This window comes from Chlamydotis macqueenii, chromosome 14 (assembly GCF_036417535.1).
Source record: "Chlamydotis macqueenii isolate bChlMac1 chromosome 14, bChlMac1.mat, whole genome shotgun sequence".
Lineage (NCBI taxonomy): Eukaryota > Metazoa > Chordata > Aves > Otidiformes > Otididae > Chlamydotis > Chlamydotis macqueenii.
In genome coordinates this window covers 16,786,896-16,809,606 of record NC_141569.1, presented here as the reverse complement: position 1 = coordinate 16,809,606, position 22,711 = coordinate 16,786,896, and the positions used below count along the sequence as shown (strand labels likewise).

Genomic DNA, 22,711 nt, shown 5'->3' with positions numbered 1-22,711 from the left:
GTATAAAGTCATAGAATAATAGAATGGTTTAGGTTGGAAAAGGCCTTTAAGATCATCAAGTCCAACCATTAAATTTACAAATTAAGAAACTGCAAAACTTCTTTTTTAAAAAAAATTTAAATACCACTTTCCATTACACAGCAGTAAAGGGTCTTGACTATGACAAAATTGCTGCTTTTTGTATGTATTCTTTTTACAGAAAAGGTAAAATTTTTGATAGTTACAAGCGTCTTTGGAGACTAAAATGAGATGTGAATTGGAGTTGAGTGGTCAGGGAGCATTTGAGAGCAGACAGGTGAGACTGGAGATGTGGTCTATTTCCTTCAGGCTGCAGCGTCCAGCTATTTCCCCAGTCTAAGCAGATCTAGTTTGAAGGCAAGACAGATGTTTTGGGAATGGTGAGGATCTGGACTAAATTCTCTGCTTTTGTAATTTGTGGCCAAAGACACCACAGCATCCGCTAGGTTCATAGCTTACCTTCATGTAAATGACACCACAGGAAGGAAAACCCTCAGTTTGGTATGGTAACAACTTTTGATCTCTGCTGGAGGCTTCAGAGATTCATAGTCATGACCCGCACAAGACGCACTGTGCACTATGGGCAGTCCCTTGGGCCATCTATACATTCATATCTATCACTATAAAATAAATGCCATACCTACTGCAATGTGTCCTTTGCAAATACCCTTCTCCACATCAAAGTATGTGAAAAAATGCAAATCAGACCATAAAACGTTAAAATTCTAGAGATAGTCTTGATCCCACAGAAATCTATCTTTAATTTACTATTTTCCAGGGGATATCAAGGCAGCATAATTTAGATGTGAAGATGTATCCACCAGAGACTCCAGAAAAATAGCTTACCTTTTTGACCTCGTATTTAATAGCAAGTTTAATCCTGCTCAGACTTGGCCGGTGGTGCTCAGGGCACAGATGTATGTTCACATCTCCGTTGAGAATCGCCTCTACTTCTTCGGTGTCTCTGCACAGGTCCAGCACTCCCACAACAAAGTCCTTGCATTGCATAGATAGCTTCCTATAGTCATTCTAAGGGAAAACAGAGAAACATGAGTTATTTATGAGGCATTTAGAAACACTCCTCAAACAAAAAGAAAAAAAAAAAGAAAAAAGCAAGAGAGAAAAATTGTGAGCTGTGTCGCTTCTGCAAAACTACAGGCTGGAGTAGTAAAAAAGTGCTTGATTTCACCCAAGATGTAGCTAGCTTTTCACAAATATCCATTCACTCCTTGAGGATTAATTAGCAATCTTTCTATCAGCTATTACAATAAGACATGCTTTACAGAACAACAATAATTTATAGAGGAATTTTGATTTTAAGCAATTGCTTGACCTCTTCTCTCTCTCTGTGATGTATCTTCTAGGAATGTGAAAAGGTGGCCAAACAAAGGTCCTGCTAATGGGTTAGCATTTACAGCAAACTTTACAATTTAGATTCTTTGCTAGTAAGTCTTTCTTTAGTGATTTTAAAGGAGTTTCAGACTGATAAAACAAGCTAGAGCACCACACAGATGTGTTCAAATGAATTATATGGTTGTAATACCAATTTCAGTTTCAAATTTACTACCTAACAATTTGGTTAAACGGTCCCAAAAGAGCATCCAGAGGATGATTTTTGTCATAATACTTCTCCAGGAAATGGGACTTCCGGAACTCCGTATGAATTCCTATGAAATAACTTCACCTTGGAAACTGAAATTACACTTATGGGAAAAGAGATGGTATGTAGCTGACTTGATAGAGGGGTAGAAGAGAAATTTCACTGCCTTAAATTAAATTGTGATTGATTTTCACATGCTGACACTTAAAAAGTGAGGAAAATGTCACCATCTGAGTAAACGCAGTAAATTAGAACACAATTAAGACTACCATTAGTACCCTAATGAAACGGCGATATTAAAGACTCGATGCAACAAATAGAAATAATAAGGATAAGACAAGCTCTTACTGACTTGAGAGATCTTTTCTAATTAGGTTTGATGAGTTAATTAAATTCAGCAGCTTATCTAATTAAGCCAGCAGCCAAAAAAAGAAGACAGTTAAACCTGGCTTTGATGAAATGATAAGAGTAATCTGGCTTTGCACTCCTGTATTTTCTAAGTTATTAATTCTAACATTTACACATAGCAACATATTAGCCTTCCTTGTCAGGCAAAGATCTCAAAGCACTGGGCAAACATTCATTAGTTAGGTGGAACAGCACTGTCTAAAATAGGACGTTATTAGAGGTGGCTCGATTTCTTTGGACAGTTTTTTCACTTCAGAACTGAGATACTCCGTTCTTGTTTTTTAAATAAGTTGGTTTAATGCCTTGGTCATAGGTTTGAGTTTGCTTCTAACGTGTGTGTGCGTGTCCCAACTTTGCTCACTGTGCAAAGGGAAATATGCTGAGGAAAATGAAGAGCTGTTTCACTCAGCACAGAAAGATTTAATAGCCGCAGGGAACCAGAAAGCCCTTCAGGGCTGGGGCTGGAGCATTCCTGCAGAAATGGGAAGATGCCATTTCTGACAGGTGTTTAGAAGGGGCTGAGGAGGAGAGCTGGGGAATAGCCTCTGTTTTAGTGGTGAGGCCTTCTGCAAGGTGGAACTTGTGTGTTTACATCCTCTTATCTATCGAAAAGGTTGAAATCTGCGTTTCCCTTATCCTCCTTGAGTGCTGTGATCAGATTGAATGTTCTAATTGGGTTGTTCATAAAATGAGATGAGCAAGAACTCCAAATCTTCATTAAAAGGAGACAAAATATAACAACAAGCACACGTTTATCTCTGGTAGAGCAGGTGTACACCCCATTGCAGAAACTGGGGCACCCAGACTTCTATAAACATACTAATTTAACGCACTAGCATTTAAGATGTCCTCAAAGTTCAGGCAGAAAATGATTGTATATACATCTAAAGCTAGTAGCTAGGTATTTTGTGGAGATAGAATTTGGAGAGTGAATATTTTCAAATATGAGGTGAAGTGAGGTCTGAAATGTAAATGAAAGCCAGATTGTACTTTATGAAATCAAAGCTCTCCTCTCTAATTGATTCTATGCTTTAATCTTCACCATGCCAAGATGAATTTCAATAAATAGAAAGCTTGCCTGTTCAGTGAGAGAATGGACACCCAGGCAAAAATATCAGCCTGGAAGTAACTACAGGAATTGCGAAGGACAACAAATACAGATAGATCTGAAAATAGATGTAAGCTGGGGATGAAACACCTAGCTGCCACAGGTAATGGAGACATTTAATTAGAGCAGCAGGTTTCAAAAAAACAAGAGAACTCCGTTAACTTACTACCGTTCTCTATGTACTGTTTGCAAAGTTCACCATCTTATTTCTTAGCCAGCAATTTTAGGTGATTCTCATCACCATTGCCACATCATCTGAACAACTGGTATGTATTAGCTCAGATTTTTTTTTTTTCTTTTCTACTTTCTTTAAGGAAAGCAGTTTAGTTAGCAACTAGGAAAGTGCTTTTAAAGCAACTGTAAATGTCAGGCTCCCAGCTGGCAAACTCCATCAAGACGCAACTTTATTCACATCTCTAAGCCTAATGTTTTTAGTGGGTCCGTACCTTTGCAGAGACTATGAATGATTTTTCTGTTCAAAATTATTTACTCCAATTTTTAAGCAGACACAAACAGCAACACAAACTACCCAAGACAGAGGCTGTATAAAATAAAATAAAATAAAATAAAATAAAATAAAATAAAATAAAATAAAATAAAATAAAGTAGGGAGTGCCTTCCAGCCAATCTGCAGCCAGGCAGGAGAGCAGCGTACTGCTGCTCTCAGGAGACATCACTTACATGTTAAGACAAGCCTCAATAATCACCAAACCTGCTGTGTCTTCTGATGATCTCTTTTAGAAAAGCATTTGTCATCTTTGTTCCAGCTTCCTTAATGCTCACAGTCAGCATAGCAAATCCTCTTCAGTCTGACGGTGAGAACACAGCCACGCAGTGACTCTCCTCATGTCGGTGTCTTTCCCTTTGCAACCACAGGATATTGGCTGTATCTTACTAAAAACTGGGATTAGCAGGGGACTGACAGCCAAGCTTCTCCTGACCCTGCCTTGCATAGTGCAGCTTTGATGGTGCAAGCAGAAATGACCTACCTGCATATAAAACACTGAACTGCGAGTCATGACACACGGTAAAAAACTCAAGGAAGCCAAGAAGATTTACAAGCAGCACGCAAGCCATACTGGGGGATGTGCCAGTGCTGTATAAATTGCCCATCTTTCACACATTTGGAAACATCTGAGATCCTGCACACCCTGCACAAAGCAGTGATGTGACAGTGGTGGGGCTTGGTTTTGCGTAGGACAGAAGGCTGCAGCCCCAGGGCAAGGGTTAGCGAGGGGTGGAAGAGTAAGGAGGAAGAGGTGAAGGAGAACCAGAACGCACTTCCAGTTAGTTTTTGTTACACCAAGGTTTGTGAAGATCAGAGCCCTGGGGACTCCTGGTGACTCTGCCAGAGGACAGAAGGGCAGACAGCTGCTCTCGGTTGGGGTGCAAAGGGCCAGTCCCCACTTCACCACTGCCTCTGCCAGCTGGGTTCAACTCCATACCAGGCACCTCACAGCCCTCCCAGTCTAAATACGTTACTGAGGAGAACCATCCTGGTTGTGAGCCTGGCCAGGTGGTGGGCTGGAAGTGGGGGTCCTCCCTCTCACCGCAATGAAGAAACTCATGGCCGGAGGGACAAAATCCAGCTCAGTCCTTTCGGCAGCATTGCAAAACCAGACACAGGCATCGGCAATAACCCAAACCTTCCTGAGTGCTCTGATTAGCTACCACGTTATAGAAGTCTGAGGAGCACGAGTTTCATAAACCAGAGGGATCTTTACAGTAATGAAAATCGCAAATCATTACATGAGGGATTCTGAGGCCTCATCCTGACAAGCTGAGCTCTGTTAAGTCTCAAGGAGGAAGGCGAAGGATACAACTAAGTACACAAGAGAGTCAATCTGCTTCAAATAACACACGGAACAGTGTTTTATTTCCTATAGGGACGGTGAGCAGAGAATTATCAGGATAATGCTTGAGAATGTTACAATATAATTTTTAAAAAACTAGAACATAATAAAAGGATTCCAAATTAGTCATTTCCTGCTTCTTCTAGCACTGTTGTGCATGTGGAGTTAAAAATGTCTAATTTTGCTGTTTTGAAAAGGCTGATGGTACTTGTCATTCACTGCAATTTCTCTGGGTACCCTATTATTATCTGTTGATTACATTCTAAATAAATGAACTCTGTCATATCTCCACATCTGTTCAAAACTACCCAGATTTCTTTAGGGAAAAAAAAAAAAAAAAGATGTTTCAGGTCAGAGGGATATAGTCTGAGTAAAAAGTTAAGTGAAATGAAAAAAAGTAAGACCAGCAACCCATCTTGGCAAGTTAATTAAAAAAAAAAACCAACAAAACTATTAAGAAAGCAATCACAGTCAAGGCATGGCATTGCAGGTGCGTTTTGGATGGCACATGAAGTCTAGCCTTGATGCTGCAACACACAGTGAGCAGGTCTGAGATTTGCCGAAGCTCTCAGTGCAGGTGAGCTTTCACCAGAAAATGGAGTGGGGGCAATGGTTCAGAAACGAAGACGATCCAAACACGTTATATGTGATGGCAAACTACCTTCCCAATCCCAGATTCAGACACACACTTGCGTTTATGTCTAAGCCCTGCTGATGCCAATGGAATGCTTGCAAGCATGTTTTTCAGTGCACTGGAGCAATCTTTTGGGCTTCAGTAAATTCAAAGTGGGATGAGTTTGTCAATCAACCTGCAGGTTTTTTGGTTGTAATCATAGATTATTCACTGCATAGTTGTTACTGGAAATGGGGCCACAGATCCACAGGATAGTGCATGGCAACAAATACAGAACAATCCCTACAAATGCACTGTTCTTGAAAATCACTCCATATCTCACTATTTAGGACATTTAATTAAATTCACTCTAATAATTGCTTCCCAATAACATGTGTAAAGAGCATGGCAGGAACCACAACCCATCAGCAGATATTCTAACCAGAGATAATTCCAAGATTCATGGTTTTTACTGCTATCCTTTATACAACTCATTGTTCTCTTAGCCTATACTAAAGCTTCTAGGTCAGACTTCTGGTCAGAAAAGCTAGTATCACAGATGAGTTTCCCTTTGAATGTATAAACACATACCTGGCTCAGAATGATTTGATCTACAGACCTTTTTCTAGGAAAAAAAAAAAAAAGTGCAACTTAATGCTACTTATCAAGACTTTTTTTTAAAATTATTTTTCTAAATAAAAGGAAAAGAAGAGCAAACACAGGCAGAGAGTCAGTAATACTACATGCTAGATTTGACATGAAATTTTTAAACAAACCATCATGTCAAATATTCAAAGTGATTATAAATATTTACCAATTAGATATCACATGAAACATCCACAAGCCAGATTAGAAGCTGTTGTACACATTTCCTTCTGGGTATTTACACTCTCTGGGACTGGCCATATGTTTAGAAACGACAAAAAGCACAAGGCCTGTGGGAGGGAAGGCGAGGAGAGGAGAGGCTAAGGAAGGGCCCTGCACTGATCCTGCTCATGTAACTGTGTTATCCTCTGAAGTGCACTCGACACCCCTTCCAAAGAGCTCTGTTGGCTGTGCACATAACTGCTGACATGTTTGAACAAAACTGAGTGTGTTTTTATTGTTTCCAGATGAAATGCCTCCGTTCGTAGACTATGCCAAGGCTGTACAGTTAATTTTCCAGAAAGCACAACATCCAGTTGGTTTATATTCTCTTGCTTCTTAAGTGGCAGCACATCAGTGATTTTTTTTGGCTCTTTGGGTATACTGTGTCATATTCAGTGGGTACGTCTCTGAAAATAAAGCCAAGTGCTCATTTAAAACACTTCACTACTCAGGTGCATGTTGCTAAGTATGCCTGGAGGTAGCAACAGATGCCGCCAGTTCATTTGTTCAATGATACAGACCTTGACTTCTTCACTCCCGGCGAGCATAATATAATAAGCAATCTGTTCAGATACAAGAGTTTGACATTTCAAAAGTGTGCCTCTGTTGCTTTCCAAGCAATTTGGACCTTCCTAAATGGAGCCAAGAGAAACATGACAACGGTTTGCTCTCTGAAGAGTGCCAGGCTGCGGCACAGGGGTGCAGAGGGCAATGCCTCCAGGCAAAGAGCGGTTCTAAATGCTGCGAGGGAGGGTCAGGAGACACCAAGAGATTGTCCAATGAAAGAGCCCAAGGACAAAGCAGACAGCACTGTCTGTGTTGACATTATTTTTGGCCAAAAATGTCCAGAAAACAACAGTGTGCTTTAACTGAGGACCAAAATTTTGTAGCTTCCAACGAGTTATGAAAAATACCATCCCTTACATCATTACAAGGATTTCAATGGCAACTGCATTGACTAATTTACCACAAGAATTTTTTTTTGTGTCCCTCTTTTTTTCCCCAGTAGGTTAGGTTTTCTAGCTGCACTTAATCTCTTCATATGTGTCGCAGAAGCTGATCTCTGAGACAGCGTATCCCTCCAACAAGGGAACAGAGCAGTAAGAAATAATCAAACGACTGACTTTGGATTTTACCTTATATCTAATCTCTGGCAGATATATCAGATCATCAAAGGAGCTAGCCAAGATGGTGTTAATGATCTCTGCAGTGGGGTTAGAAAATCTCTTGAAATTTGTTACTATACTCTTACAGCATCCTTCACTGTTCCAGGCATACGTGTAACCTTCAACAATAATGTTGCAAGAGCTTTAAAGCAGGAGCTGTTAAAAGCAGCAGAAAGGATAAGTTTGCACCTTCCTGTTCTGTTTCTACCGTTTTGCTCTCTATCTGTTATGTACCTACCAACTCTACTGACAATTTTTTCTGGGAAATTGTTCGGTTTTGTGATAAATACAGCTTCTGTGGGACCAGAACCAATGAATAAATTTTGCAAGGTCTTTCCATCAATAAAAACATTGGAAATTATAGTCTAAGCAATGCAATACTTCACTTTGATAGCCCCTTGAAATATTTTTTAAGAAAAATTCTTAAAAATATATATTTTCTTTTTAAAACTAAAACTAACGGATAGATTATTTGAGGAAATAAAGACAGGAATCCATTCACATAGTCCTAGGAGGAAGTTAAGGACTGAGACTGAAGGCGATTCTTGACTCTTTGGCTTTAGACTCCCTAGCATATGATATTTCAGAATCAGTCTACTCCCAACTTTTTTTATTACTTGTATTGATTTTTTCCATTTGAAACTTAAAATACTTTTATTGTACATGTAAAGTCTTTCTACACTGACATTGGTGAATCACTTGACTTATTTAAAGTTGTTACCCTCAACAGAGTGCAATCTGGTTTTTTAATATGTTTCTGAGAAGTCACCAGAAGAAAAACCTCGATCTCCTCTATTCCTTTCCTACACTTCCTTCCTGACAAGTGCCATTACTGAGCATCTCTGTAGCATGTGTGTGTGCAGAAACGTCATTGCTATTCAGCAAAGAACTAAAACCCTATTCCAAGTCCCTGAAGATATTTAAATATGCTTAGAACGGAAATTATGTTGGTTGACAATAATTTTAAAAACTAGAGTATTTAAATACTTCGGGTTGGCATAGCAGCTTTTCAACATAAGATGACATTGGATGTTTGAGGTATTTCTCTTTCATATAATTTCAGCTGGTTTTCAAACCCACATCACAAATAAATCACATGCTTTTGATTCCTCAGCTCATTAAAAGGTGGGTTTTTACGTTCTTGCAGATTTTCCCAAGCTCATTTGAATGTTTATTCTGAAACACCTGTTTTCAGAAGATAAACCGTTGAGTTCCTGGATGTCGCAGGAACAAGACAGGCTGTACAGAGGTATTAACTAAATTCCTTGGTATGCAAAATGCAGGGAATAAACATAGTGAAGGAGAGGGTCTGTGTCTGCATCCTGTCAACAGCTTCTCTTGATTCAATTCAAACTACACATTACAAAATAATACTCTGCTAATTCTCTTGGTGAAGGAGAGTTTAGGATCTGTTCCTGTCAGCAGTAAAATCAAGCTCATGATGATGTAGTGCAACACTTCCAATCCTTCTCCATTATTTTAAAATATTTGCTTGCTCCTTGCATGGGAACATGACATTGAGAAACAGCTTTTCTTATTTTTAAAAATGCAAATGCCTCTTGCATTAGAGGAACCTTTATCTCAGCCTTACTTTTACCATCATGCAGAAATAACTCCTCTTTTACCCCCAGATGCATTTCATAAGGGCAGGAGTCCAATGTAGTGTTGGGGTTAACTTTTTTTTTTTTTTTGGTCATCTGTTCTGTTTTCAACAGAACACTTATACACAAGACAACATGCAGTAGATCTTCAGCTCTGATGTGCTAGATATAGGAAAGCACAAAAGGCACCTCTGGGCCAACCTCCTCATTTCACATGCCATCCATACTTTTTCTCTCTGCCATTTTTCCATTTTGTTTTATTCCTGTTCTGTCTGTTACAAAATCCAGCAGGGAAGATCCACATTTCCTATACAATTTGAGACTGAGCAGATAGTTTCCTTGTGCTAAATGCATTAGTTGCCCTCCTTCAACTACGTGGCTCTTTTCAGCTCAGCTGCTTGAAACCCCTATGTTTCCAGAAAACCAGATGGGAGAAGATAGTTTATTTAAATTTAAAGCAATTGTTTGCTTAACACAGCTACATTTATCCCCTAAGCTGAGTTAAATTCAGCACTTTCAGCTTGCTTAAGGAACACGTTTATATGTTCAAAGGCACTACGAGTCTCACCTCTCATGGGAAATTCGGCTACAAACTGCACCTGCACATCAGAAGAAAGACTCCTAACTCCAGCCCACAAGTTAATGCTGGCTTAACTGAAAGCCGTGATGCAACTACATCGATAACTGAAATAACCATATGCCTTCCAGATCTCAAACAGCCAACCACCACAGTTCCCTGTGTCCAGCAACAACAGCTCCTTGGAAAAGTAGTCACAAGCATCAAAGAGGATGAAATTCCGGTCCCCACAGCACCCAAGCAGCAACAGAGCACTTAAAAAAAATGAGATCCCATCTGCAGAGTCCTAGCACAGAGCACTCTTAACCATATGGACATCACCTTCTCTCTAAGAAGAGCAGTCTTAGAAGCAATGTTGCAGCACTTTCTTAAGCAGAAATAAGAATATAAAAACTGTATAATTACATTTCTCTGTTCTGAAATGAGTCCAAATCCTGGGGCTTGGATGGTGACAATGAAATTACACACTTGGCAATGAGCAATTTCCACGCTGCACTGGTGTAAAGTTCCCTGCAACAAATTATATTCCTAGAAATTGCCATTTTTGATCACATAAATGCCAGAAAACCATAGACACTAAAGTACCTAGCACCATTTTGTGGCAATATAAAATTGTTTGTATACCATTCCTGTTTATCCACAATCCAGTGGATAGTCTGCCTAGACGCAGTGAGGATGAGCTCATTATAATTATCTACAATAACAACAATTAACAACACAATGAGGGATAAACTAAATCACTTCCCATCTGCATTCTCTTTAATGTTGGACTTGAGATCCTCAGAATGTGTTAACTTCATTTACATTCATTAATACAATATTAATTCCCTACAGCGCCTTGGATAAATGTACCTGACTCCATTCTCCCATCTGCTGATCCGGTATTATGGTTCTGTTCAGAGCAATAGTCCTAATTATGCTCATTTGTAGTTCCAGTAGATATCCTTGCCCAACGTGAATAATGAGCAGTACTCTTTGGAAAGCAGTCATCTTGCTCACAATATACTGCCTGGCTCCTAAATATTCCCTAAAATCCAATGCTGATATTAGCTGAATGCTTGGGCATAATTAAACACAAATCTTACCAATATTGTGTTGGACTGATATTGCAATAGTGATAGCATCATTTCCCATCTGTTTTCCTCACCAGTAATTTGATTTTGTCGTTCTGAAAAATGTCTTCTTCTTTGGTACTCTAGAGTATGGCCCCTCCCGGTACCATTTTCTGCCGCGGGGAGGAGGAAGGGTAATTGTGTTACTGTATAATTTTATATCAGTAAGTGCTCTGAGAAAACTCTCCAAGATGAATGGTGAGTGTGCTCCTAAGGGCAAGGTCAAAGTTACATGAGCTCTGTACTCGCTGTGGAGGATTCGGTGACTGGGATGGAAAGTGCCAGTACGTCTCCTCTTTCAGGAGCTGGTGGCAGGACCCCTCTCTGCATTTACCATCGGGTAGGTGCGCTGGGTTTGAATACCAGCACTCATTTTGTCTTCCACGCTCAGTGGGTAAGAAAGGAAAACACTCTGTCACTGTTAACTAAACACAGGCAACCGGCCAAATCGTTCCCCTGATTTATCACCGTGCTGCTAGCAGCTGGCAGCAAACCTGGTAGAGAAACATGAGCTGCTCCTTTCCAGAGCGGCAGTGAGGGCCACGGCTGAGCGCAGTCCTGGGCGGTTCGGCTCCGCTACAGCAGCCTCCGTCTGCCTGCACAGGCAGGAATTCCCCTGGCAGCCGGGCTGGGACACCAGCACAACAGCAAGAGACAGCACAGAGGAATTTGTGTCCTCTTAATTGCTTAGAGACAGGAGGGACAAAGCTAAATTTCTGTGGGATAGCCCAGATCGTTGGGAAAGGTTGTGGTAGACCATAAATCCTATCTACTGATACAACTGGATGGATCTCTCAATCCAAGATGCCATCTGCTATTTCTCATTTGCGCAGAGAGGAATCCATGAACAGTGGCCAGCCTAGGATCAGACCCACCGGTTACTCCATCAGCTTCACTTTACAAATTCCTTTCAAAGGGTGAGGATGAAATCATGGTTTCAACAAATCCAAAGAGGATGTGATGGTCAAATGACCCATGATTTTGCCAATTACTGGGGCTTTTCTCCCATGTTAAAGCTGTTAAGACATACAAAATGTGAAAGCAAGACCATTGAGGTAAGCTAAAGTTTTTATGTTTAAATACATTTTGAAAGTATTTTTAAACTATTTTTTGCCTGTCTGCTGGGTTTGTGACACTCATTATAACTGTTAGATTCATCCTTCTAAGCATCTGTACCAAAAAAGCTGTTGTAGAGCAGTAGTACCTGCACACAAAAGACCAACACAATGCAGGCAAATAATCTTCATTCCTAAAATCAGTGATCTCTAAACCCAAACAATTTTCTTAAGCAGAAACAGAGTGAGGAGCAGGTATCGCAGCATCATTTTCTCCAGAAAAGCTCCCAAAAGCCAGTTAAATGCCACTTAAATCTTCACATCAGCTAACTACTGACCTCTACTCAGCTGTATGTGGTGGATAGGACTCCACCACACATATGGGCACTGTATTTATTTAATTAAACCTTATTTCATTTCATATCACAGTAACTTTAAATTAACGTAACCCTGTATTTAACCTTCCCTTCCACACACAACAAATTATCTCAAAATGTCTGTTGTTTTCTTCCTTCCACTTAGTCAAAACACTTTACGTTCCTGATTGACATATTACAAGCTTTATTATTCTTCATGCTGACTATAAAATATTCAGAGATTGTTTGTATCAAAGGTAAATGACACTTGCCTTGTATTCACTATCAAAAGCTCAGGATCAAGAAGGATGAAAAGGAGACCTCTCAGCTCTAAAACATTTCCTTCTAAATATATTCGATATGCTCCAAGTTACTCTATGTAAGATGTCACACACACAAAAATGTATTTCCCAGAATGAAAATCATGGCTTAGTAAAACTAGTTGCCACTAGGCCTTGGAGTTCAGAATGATGTATAAAATTCACCTTACATAACAAAAATTAATTTCTAACTTCCTCATCACACCCAGGGTTTAAGGACTATGTGGAAAATCTGGGCTTAATATAACCACTACAGCAGACTACAAGAGGAAGAAAAATAGAAGTCACCAGCCATTTCTGCAGAGAGAAAGCTCACTGACAGCCCCAGTGCAACCCGTTTACTGGAGTGTTGAAGCTTCAGATTCAGAAATTTAATATCAGATGTTTCTGGCAGGGAAGGAACAAACACATTAATACCACTGGGTTTTCCCCTCTTTCGCTACAGATTCCTCCCAGGATTACTTACATGTAACAGAGCTAACAGTGCTCACCACCCTTACCACCTCCTGCTCTTCAGGTCCCTTAAAAATATTTCCATCAATAGGGATTTTGCTGCTCAACAAAAACGTATTCTTGATGAAGGATTGGTGGCTTATTTGGAAGGAAATACTGAAATCCCAGGAGCAAAATGACCTTAAAGCAACTGAAAAATGCTCAATTCCAACTGGTTCCAGATTTTGCACTTCTCTCTCTACCTGGATAAAGTAGTCACATTATTTGGCTTAAAAGTTGTCTACATGGAAATGCTTCTGAAATGCTTGGCACTGGTGAGGCAGCTTCTGCTCTGCTTCGTTACGGGAACTGTTTCCACTGCTCTCCTCTTCCCACCCAGTTCGTGAATCCACCTGTTGTTTCCCATTAATGATTATACGGGGATTCCATGTTATTTTATGTTTTTATTGTCATGGCTGTTGCTCACCTAAACTGGAATCCTGCTCTAGTATTAGGGCCATTATGTGCAATCAAACTGGAAACAGTAAGCTGTTAAGTGCTGTAGTTGCTATGCTGTTTGTCTTTAGCAGAATAGGACTAGGAATTACTTCCCAAGGAGCTGTAAAAGGTAGTAAACATTGCACTGATGCTGTGCACACTGGCATTGCCAAAAGTCTCACTTGCAGTAGCATGAAGGGAAGCAAAAGAATCCCAGCCGTAGTGCCTGGGAGATTCAAATATTTCCAGGGTTGCTTCTGTCTTGCCATCTGCAAATGCAAAATGTTTCATCCAAACAATTTTTTGAGGGGAGCAAAACCTTTAAGGCATTAATTAAAACACTAGATTTTCTTACAATGGCACATTGTTTCCTATTTGATGTGTTGAAATAATCTTTTTTCCCCTCCACTCTTTCGAAAGAGCGACATGGGCTTCTTTCTCTAGGAAAGCAAAGAGAACGTTTTCCTGCAGAAAGTATTTTACCAACTTTTAAAGAGGTTTTCTTTTTCTTTTTTTGACCAAAGTTAGCTGGGAGATTTTAACAAAAATGTCACTCAGTTATCCATAAAGTAGGTTAAATGACCTTGTAGGCAGTGGCCAGGATCCCGTTTTATGTGGCTGCTCAGTGGGTAGTGCTGTCGCTAGAGTTACAACTTCCACCAATAATGGTCCTGCTTTTTCCAGGCCCAGAGGTGGGTTGTAGAGGGCTGAGTTATACCCTTCACTATAAATCACAGCGTCTACTACTCTGCTTTACTGCGAATAGACATAAGACAGATGTTAACACACCTTCACATTCGCAGAAACAAATGCATTTTTTTTCAAGCCAGCTCCTGGCATCGCAGCTTTGGCATCAGTTCTAAACCACTCTGAAAAGCTTTGGGATTTTCTTCTCATGCGACATTTTAAAACTATTTTGCTTGGGCAATGTGCCAGACAGAAAATGATTTAATCACAGAACAGACATAGAAAGAGCACTTGCAATAACAGCTTTCAAAATATAGAGGATATTTCTTAATTTATAAATATTTAAAGAGAACAATACAAGAGTTACAAGTGTGTGTGGGGGTGTTTAAGGTCAGGAGGGTTCTCTACATCCATTTTCCCCAGTCTTTGCTACTCATCCGTGCAAAACATATCTGCAATTAATTAATTTAGCTCTCAAGACAAAGCCGATGTCGCAGCTATTATTAGTGGAATTGTCTCTAATAAAGAACAGCATGGAGAATGAGTTCTTCATGTGCACAGCGAGTCCCGCTTAGGGAGCCACACACAAATTTCTCTCAAGGCTTAAATATACCCTCCTTCTCCCAAGCTATTTCCATGATCGTTTTTAATTTCCTCTCTTATTTTAATACCTAATTTGTTCCAATGATAAGTTAAAATTTTAATAATAAAAAATTTGTTTTCCTGCTTCACTGTGACTTCATTCTTTCCTGTATTATAAGTTGGGTAATTGGTTGTACCTGCTTATGTGTTTGCTTTGCACAAGTGAAAATTGAAAAAAAAGAATTGTAACTTCTAAGCACACGTATTTCCAAGGCAGTCCTGTCTGGAAGGCAAAAAATAGAAAAGAACAGAAATTCTGGAAAATTAAATTAAAACCTGAAGTAAGGCCAGATAAAAACACTAAAGCCTCAAAGAGTATCTTGCTGGAATAATAAATATCACTCGTAAAAGGTGCTCCCAAATATATCAGAAGCAAGATGTCTGCCAGAGGGTGTGTTGAGGTGAGAGATTGTGAAGGAATAAAAGGATCGCTCAAGGAAGACTGGGTCAGAGTCGGAAAATTAAGTGATTGATTTACAAGAGCGTTCATGAGGCTAATTAGGGAAGTTCCCATGACAATGTCTATTTTTTTTTAATGGCAGATGAGTTCCAAGAGCTACATCCAATCAGTCAGTCTCAAAACCAAAGAAATGTAACAGTGTTCAGTTTGGGTAGGAAGCAGAGTTTTTAAGCGCAGTCTTACTGGTTTACAGCCTGATAGTTTTCAATAATTTTTCTCTTTCCAAGTTCACTGCTATTCTTAATTCTCACAAAATATTTCCCCTTCCTACTATTTTGCTTCCTGATGTTTTCTACCCTTTCCTGTTTTTTCATCACTCATTTCAAAAAGCAATAGTCTAATAATTATTTTTAAACTCCATGCAGCACGTATTTTTCATGTTAAAATATTTCCCATTCAGGACTGCAGAGTTCAACTTCTGCAGTCAGCTCTTTTTTCCAAGTTTTCTTAGGCCTCAACATAATTTTTATATCTTATTTTCTCTCTCTATATATATAATTATCTGCTTTTATTTTCTTAAAAAAAATTAAAATAAAACCCCCTTCCTATTTTGTATTTGAAGAGTTAGACTTCTTTCATTAAATCAAATTTCACCAAGTTTAGCAGTCAATACAGGGAAAGGAAGATTACAATCTCTGCTGTATTTATCCTCAGCAATGCCCCAGATCTGCAGATTTGCCTGAGAAATGAAGAGACTGTGAAGTCCCCTTCAATGCTGCAGATCTCGTAAAAAGCTGTGGCTTCTCTTCAAGATATAACCAGGTGTGTCACTGCTTATTGCTTTGCAACAGCACCACAGAGTCATGCTCAAAGTGCAGGATCTTGTCCCAGTTCCTCATTTGCAGAGATAAAGCCAGAAATACTGAGAAAATTTACAAGGTCATTTCTCTTCAGAAGCTTAGGCCAAGCTAACAGCTTATATTTAGGTAGAAAAAAAAAAAATGGGGCTGACTCACTGGAGCAAGAGCTGTGCTGCAGGAATGCCAGTTTATCCTTAACAGATGGAAGTCATTGAGTGTCCAGGGCTGTTTTGCCACTTTTTCAGCATCATGAGAACTTAGGGACTTGAGGCTCAGCTGGTTCACATTACTGCAGCCCCAGTGAAACAAGTGGCAGTTCCTAGGAGGCATATCTCTGTAGGCATCTACACACTTGACTTGCTGCCACACAAGCCGTCAATCCCCACAAATAGCACAGCAGCCAGTCGCAGCCCATCAGCCAGCTGAGCCTGGACATGATGCTCATCTGCACACAAGAGCAGGCTCACAGCTAGGGTCTGCTTTTAGATCACCACATTTTTTAAAGAAAGGACAACAGTCAAAAAAAAAAAAGTGACAGAAAGAGGTATGTAATTTAGAAACCAAACATGTTAGGCTGTAGTAAATAAACAGACAATTTTGGTAGGATTGATAAACAAAGACCACACACCATATGTCTTCCAGGTGGTGGATTTGGTCATGCCTTCAAGTAACATTGTAATCAACAGGAGCTGAGATCTTATTTACCACTTATGGTTGGTGAGATCTTTTCATAGCCTCCTTTGCAATTCTATACTTTAATTTGCCTGGATTGCTAAATGGAATGAATTGGCTGATTGTCTTCATCACAAGGATGTTTCCTGACGTACACAAGCACGTAGCATAACCTGAGAGTATGGAAGGCTGTAAAACAGACCTGAGGGCAGAATGGGATCTCACCAGAAATAGGAATGCACAGCCACAGCTTTAAAAAAAAAAAGAGTAAATAGAACTCTTATTCTGCATTTTATTCACTGTTTCCAGGATATGTATTGTAATATTAAGCCAGATGCTGCTGTTAAAGAGAGTTGCAAGGGCGTTTTCTGCAGTCGTTTTGTAGAAAAGTAATCTCCTAAGGGGGTCAAAGGACACATAAAAATTATTCTATTGACTCTGCTTTTAATATTCCAGTCTTAGAAATGAGCCACCTGGCGGAGGACAGCTGGTAACTGTGAAGATATCTGCATATGTTTTCACACCAAGGTGACATGAGGAAGATTGATTTCTCTGGACCAAAGAGGAGAGCAGCTTTCTCCAGGCTGGCTCATGGGTGATGACTTGTTCATACAGACAGATCCTGGCACTGTTATTCACACTAGAAGTGACATCAAGTGTACTTGCACGAGCAAAACAAACAGAATATACTGGTAGATGAGAGAAGGATTATTTGCTTTTTGTAGGCCCAGCATCTGCCAACTTTGAAAGAAATGGGAAGGTACACAGATTTTTTTTTTCAGTTTAAGTAAAAGAACAATGTGGCCCAGTAGCTTCAGATGCTTAACCTCTCCTTGTATAGTCAGTTGTATTTAACACTCAGGTCTACTTAGAAACCGGAAAATATCTTAACACAACATGACATATATACAAACTGATCAGGGGGTATTAAGCCACAATTTGTCTAACTTCTAAGATCGTATTTCATTAGTGACCAGGCTTCTGCAGACTATAGGCACAACTAGGTGGGAAACTAGGGGGTTTATTTTAATTTAAAAATAAAATTAAAATTAAACCAGAAATATAGCACAAAATTAATGTGCTTTGTAGTCTCCCGTGAAGGGAAACGCATTAGCCTAGTGATTAAAATAGGAAGCTGTTGTGAGGACAAAAAAACCCAACCCTTTAGCCTAGCAGAGCTAGGATCCTTCTGGTCCCCAAAGGAAGGCAGGCCCCTCTCTCTTCCTTTCTCTTTCCAATGGCAATACAGAACAAGAGCCTAATCCACTGGACTAAACCAGGCCCCGGATGTTTATTGCCCTTGCTCCAGTGGATGTTGATTTCTTTTTCAAAACAACCCATCAAAAAATAACCTGAAAAGAATGAGAAAGTCATGAACTGTTTCTTAATCTTGAGTTTTGAATGGGATATACAAAAATGGCAAAGCACTGAGTTAAAGCTGTTTTTTCAGTTTGACCTTCCCCCACTATGGAAGGTTGTCATTGCATAAAGACCTGCAAACGTGCACGGTAATTCTAACACTACTTCTCTTCCAAAATTTCAAGAATCCACCTCTGAGGGGTTTCCTACTCATCTCGTTTCTCGGCTAATCACCAGGACATTAATGCAATCACATTGCTAGTACTTCCAGTAGAAACAACCAGTTCAATATTTTTCATCTTTTTTTTGGGGAAGGCGATTTTTTGGGGGGTTGGATTGTTTATTTTTAGACTCCTGGACCACATCTTTCAAAGAAATTTGTTTTCTCCTATTAATAAGAAAACATTTTTGCAAGACTTTGACACTGGAAAATTTAAGGGAAAAAATAAAAATATTTCTAGGTGGCTGTAAGATTATTCTACTTCCCCCCTATCAATAAGCACTGCAAAAAACTGACATTTGCTTGAAATAATGGCACAGAAACATTGATCCAAACTACACAGTTGTTCTAAATACTGGAACAGATCCTCACCTTCTGTGGCTTCATCTTAGCTTCAGTGAAAAAGCACTGATTTACCCCAACAGAGGATCTCTTCCAGTAAAACCATTGGCATTAATCGGCTCTGACAGCTTCCCTCTTTCTCCCAGCTTCAAGCCTCCACTCTTATCATTCTCTTCAGCATATGAGAAGTCACATAGTAGCAGACTGTCTTGACCTTGCTTTTGAGCCAAAATCAACACATCAAGAAAGGAATTGAATAGGACAGTATATCCACTCCAGACTGATAACCAGAACATCGACTCCTGCTATTAAAGACCTTTTGATCAGTCAACAGAAAGGCTGCTGAAGGCCAGCAGTGTGATGTAGCATATGTCTAGACTCCCATTTTCACCTTAAAAACACTCCCATACTAAAGTGGTTCACATTGCTGTTTTTTTTCTTCACCTTTCATAGCTGTATAAAGAGGCAACTTGCCTAAAAAAATTAATGTTTTCTGAAGATATAGAGCATGTACTGGCTTCTCAGTCTGATGTGCTGAGCAGTGCTATTGCGTAAGAGATTTAGGGCAGCAAGCAGCAGGTGAGAGGCACTGCATTTATACTTTAATTAGTCCTTGCTAGGAGTTTCTTCTGAGGTGGGTTATCTAACTCTTAATTACTGTTTGTCCACCTACGTTATTAAAATCTTACTCACGTCCTTCCATTTCAAGGACTTTTTGTACTTCCTGAAAACTGTATTACTAAGATTGCATATAAATAACTATTCTGAAATAATCCCAAGTGATAATTTTATAAATCTGCTGAGCACCAGTTGTAATTACAGAACTTTAGTAATAAAAATTAAAATGTCGAGGGAAGGATTATTTTAAGGCATAAAATAGAGTTCTCTGGAGCTTGTCTGATTTCATAAATTTTCATCATTTGTGGGCTTCTTAAATACAGTTTCAGCAATCACATTCTTTTCCAGAAATAAATTGTCAAAGTGTCATGTTCTGTGAAAAAAAAACCTCTACTGTTTTATTAATATCCTACTCCACACCACACTGATTATGTTAATAAGAAAAAAATATTTTTGCATAAATACATACATCTGACTTTTTTCCTACATTGAGATTACATTATAGTTGTGAGGAGTTTCTTATTTCTGGAAGCATTAATGTACTAAAGGAATGCGACAACTTTGAAGTAAAATAGCAGCGTGGGTGCTTCTGAGGGACTTCACTGACACACGTAGATCTGTCTTACACAGAACCTTCCAATAAGGCAATGAAATTGGAAAGTCTTTCTGGATATATAGCAATTTGGCAAAGGGTTTCTAATGATCTTCCAGTATCAACTGACTCACGTTCATTTGCCAATACTGGGGAGATATAACCACCATAAGAATACTTAACATTTGATTGCTTGTTTGCTCCTAGAGGACTGATGTACCTGCCAGTGCCAGTCTAGAATATGTTGGCAGCTCTATGAGAGATTCTGGTAGAAATAGATTTACTTTTCTGCAGCAAGACACTTATTAAAACTGACAGTCATGCAATACTGAGGCTGCTCATGCTCCACTCAATATGTATTTTCTTAAGGGAAAAGAAGCTGGAACATTAATGAGATATTAACCTTCCACACTGGAGCAGCCAGATTCACTGAACCCAATGAGGTTGCTTCTCTAGGACTGAATGCCATGCAAGTAAGAGCTCCTTTTTCAATTGTTGTGTCCTTCCAATTCAGATTCACAGGGGTAAAAAGATTTTGCAAGATTTCACCCTAATTTCGTTGCCAAAAGTGCTCAGTGGCTTTTTTTACCCTGTTAGAGATTTGCTATAGAGTTTCAAAGGCAATAGCTTGAGAACGTGCTTTCTTCTCACTTTTGTATTGGAAAGAGTATAGCTCGAATACTGAAATGGGTGCTTTAACACTTGAACAGTTTTCTAAATTAAAAATAATGGATTCCTAGCAGGCATCCTACCCCAGTTTACTCACAATGTAGATTTTATTACCCCAGCGTCACTGATCACGGTTGTAGCTGCACAATAGTCATAAGTCAGAAAACAGTGTTAAGTTGATGACTGAGCCACTGAAAATGAGTTTTTTAATGACTAATTTATTTTAGAAAGGGAGACAATGCTATTTATGTAATTTAAATTACTTAGTGAAGTAATGCAAATGACATTGGACATTTACAAAGTCATTATTATAATGGAAATCTTGAATAACTTGTAAGAGAGTTCTGCAAGTTCCACTGTTAAGTTTGGCATGATGATAAACTTCATAGCAATCTCTTGATCATTTCTCTCCTCCTCTTTCATAAAATTCCTCATATACAGATGCAGTACAAAACCATTAAGATGCAATACAATTTAAATTATTTTACAGAGAAATAAGATTGCTTCACTTATACCTTTTATCATTGTAACAGATCTAGATGTACTGGATTCTTAATCTAATAAACCAGCCTCTAGATCTCTGCCTCTAAAATAGATTGCTCAATTAAAAAGACTTACCTTTCTTACAATAAGTGAGTCCCCATTTTTGCAATATTCTAATTTTTATTCCTGTTGCAAACTAGAGATTCTACGCAATCACAGTGTGCACCATAAAACCTCTGAGTAAGGATGGCTTTGCTGTAATATGCAATATTCTGTTCCAAATATTTATTAACTGGAGATTGCACACTGATCTGAATCTGTGTAGTTAACACATTTGGCAGTTTCTGTAGCTTCTCTTTCCTCCCCCACACCCTCAAAAGGCAAACCAAGACTTGATCAAACATATAAAACATACAGTACTCTGAACACATTCAGCCCAAGGAAAAAGGCACAGTGGTAAATTACCTTAAATTCAGTTTCAATGTTGGCTAGTCTGGCCAATTCATTGCTTAGCTCTAAAGCGGTAAGGACAGGGTCTTCACTGGAAAGAGACAAATAAGCAGCACTGGCTAATCCTTTGTAGGCATTCATTCTCGATCGAGAGTGGCTAAAGGAGTCTTTCCTCTGCTTCTCAATACATTCATTGCACTTGCAAAAATAGTCATGTGGCCTTTCAATCCGCGCGCCTTTTAGGAGTAAGATGTGAACAATTTCATACTCCTGGCAGTGGGCTGCAAGTATGATAGGAGTAATGTCATGGGAAAACCGAGTTCCATCTTCATCGTAGGCATAAAAATCATCATCTCTCAGTTCCTGCTCAAGGGGGCTGAGTGTGAGACGCTGTCCTTGTGCAAAGGCTGGATGGTTCAATATTGCTTCTACAATGCGCACGTATCCTTTGCTGATGGCTAACAAAAGTGCATCTCCAACTCGAGCAAGATTCTCCTTTTTGAGAAGGAGCTCCGTCACTTCCAGATGCTCATTTCCTACAGCTAGCTGTAGGGCATTTTGTCCCATATAATCGACACAATTAAAGTTCAAGGTTTTGGATTCCTCCAGCATTTTTCGCACAACAGGAATGTTGCCATATTCTGCAGAATCAAGAAAGCGTTCCTCTTCCGCAGTCAGGCTGGTGCCTTTCTCATTGAACATGTAGGCTGGGCCCCGGATGGCTTGCCTCCGGCCCTTCTCCCGAAGGGTTGTGTGCCTTCGATGCATGTTTTTGTAATTGCTGTTTCTCAACCTGTAGAAAACCAGAAAGGAAGGTTGTTTATGTACTCAGAAATTCATAATCTCACATAACCTGAAATAGGGTTAGAAATCTCCCATTATGATCACATCTTGCTAGCTTTTTATGACCTGAGCCATTTGGATAAAATCATTTAGGATACATGTGGAATAAAGATGATGAGTTTTCTGAACAACAAACAAGTTCTCTTCTGACTTGTAGTTCTCTTCTGGATTTCAACAAGGTTGTAACACATTCTTAACATGAGAAATAGCAAAAAAAAAAGTGTGAAAATATTGTTTTCCATTGTTGTTGTTTAGAACTTCATCAAGCAGTATTTAGGAATGATCTCCAC

General features: G+C 39.3%; 1 protein-coding gene across 2 annotated transcripts in view; it reads right to left on the bottom strand.

Moving 5' to 3' along the window:
• The window catches only part of TRPC7 (transient receptor potential cation channel subfamily C member 7), a 68,808-nt gene extending 46,444 nt beyond the window's left edge, over positions 1-22,364 (bottom strand). For both annotated transcript variants that reach the window (XM_086758811.1, XM_086758812.1), the window contains exons 1-2: positions 21,594-22,364; positions 865-1,047 (exon numbers count right to left, since the gene is read on the bottom strand). In XM_086758811.1, the coding sequence (XP_086614937.1) occupies positions 865-1,047; positions 21,594-22,346 (936 nt within the window). In that variant the 5' untranslated portion in view covers positions 22,347-22,364. The remainder of the gene's footprint in view (positions 1-864; positions 1,048-21,593) is intronic.
• Between the last annotated feature and the right edge of the window lie 347 nt (positions 22,365-22,711).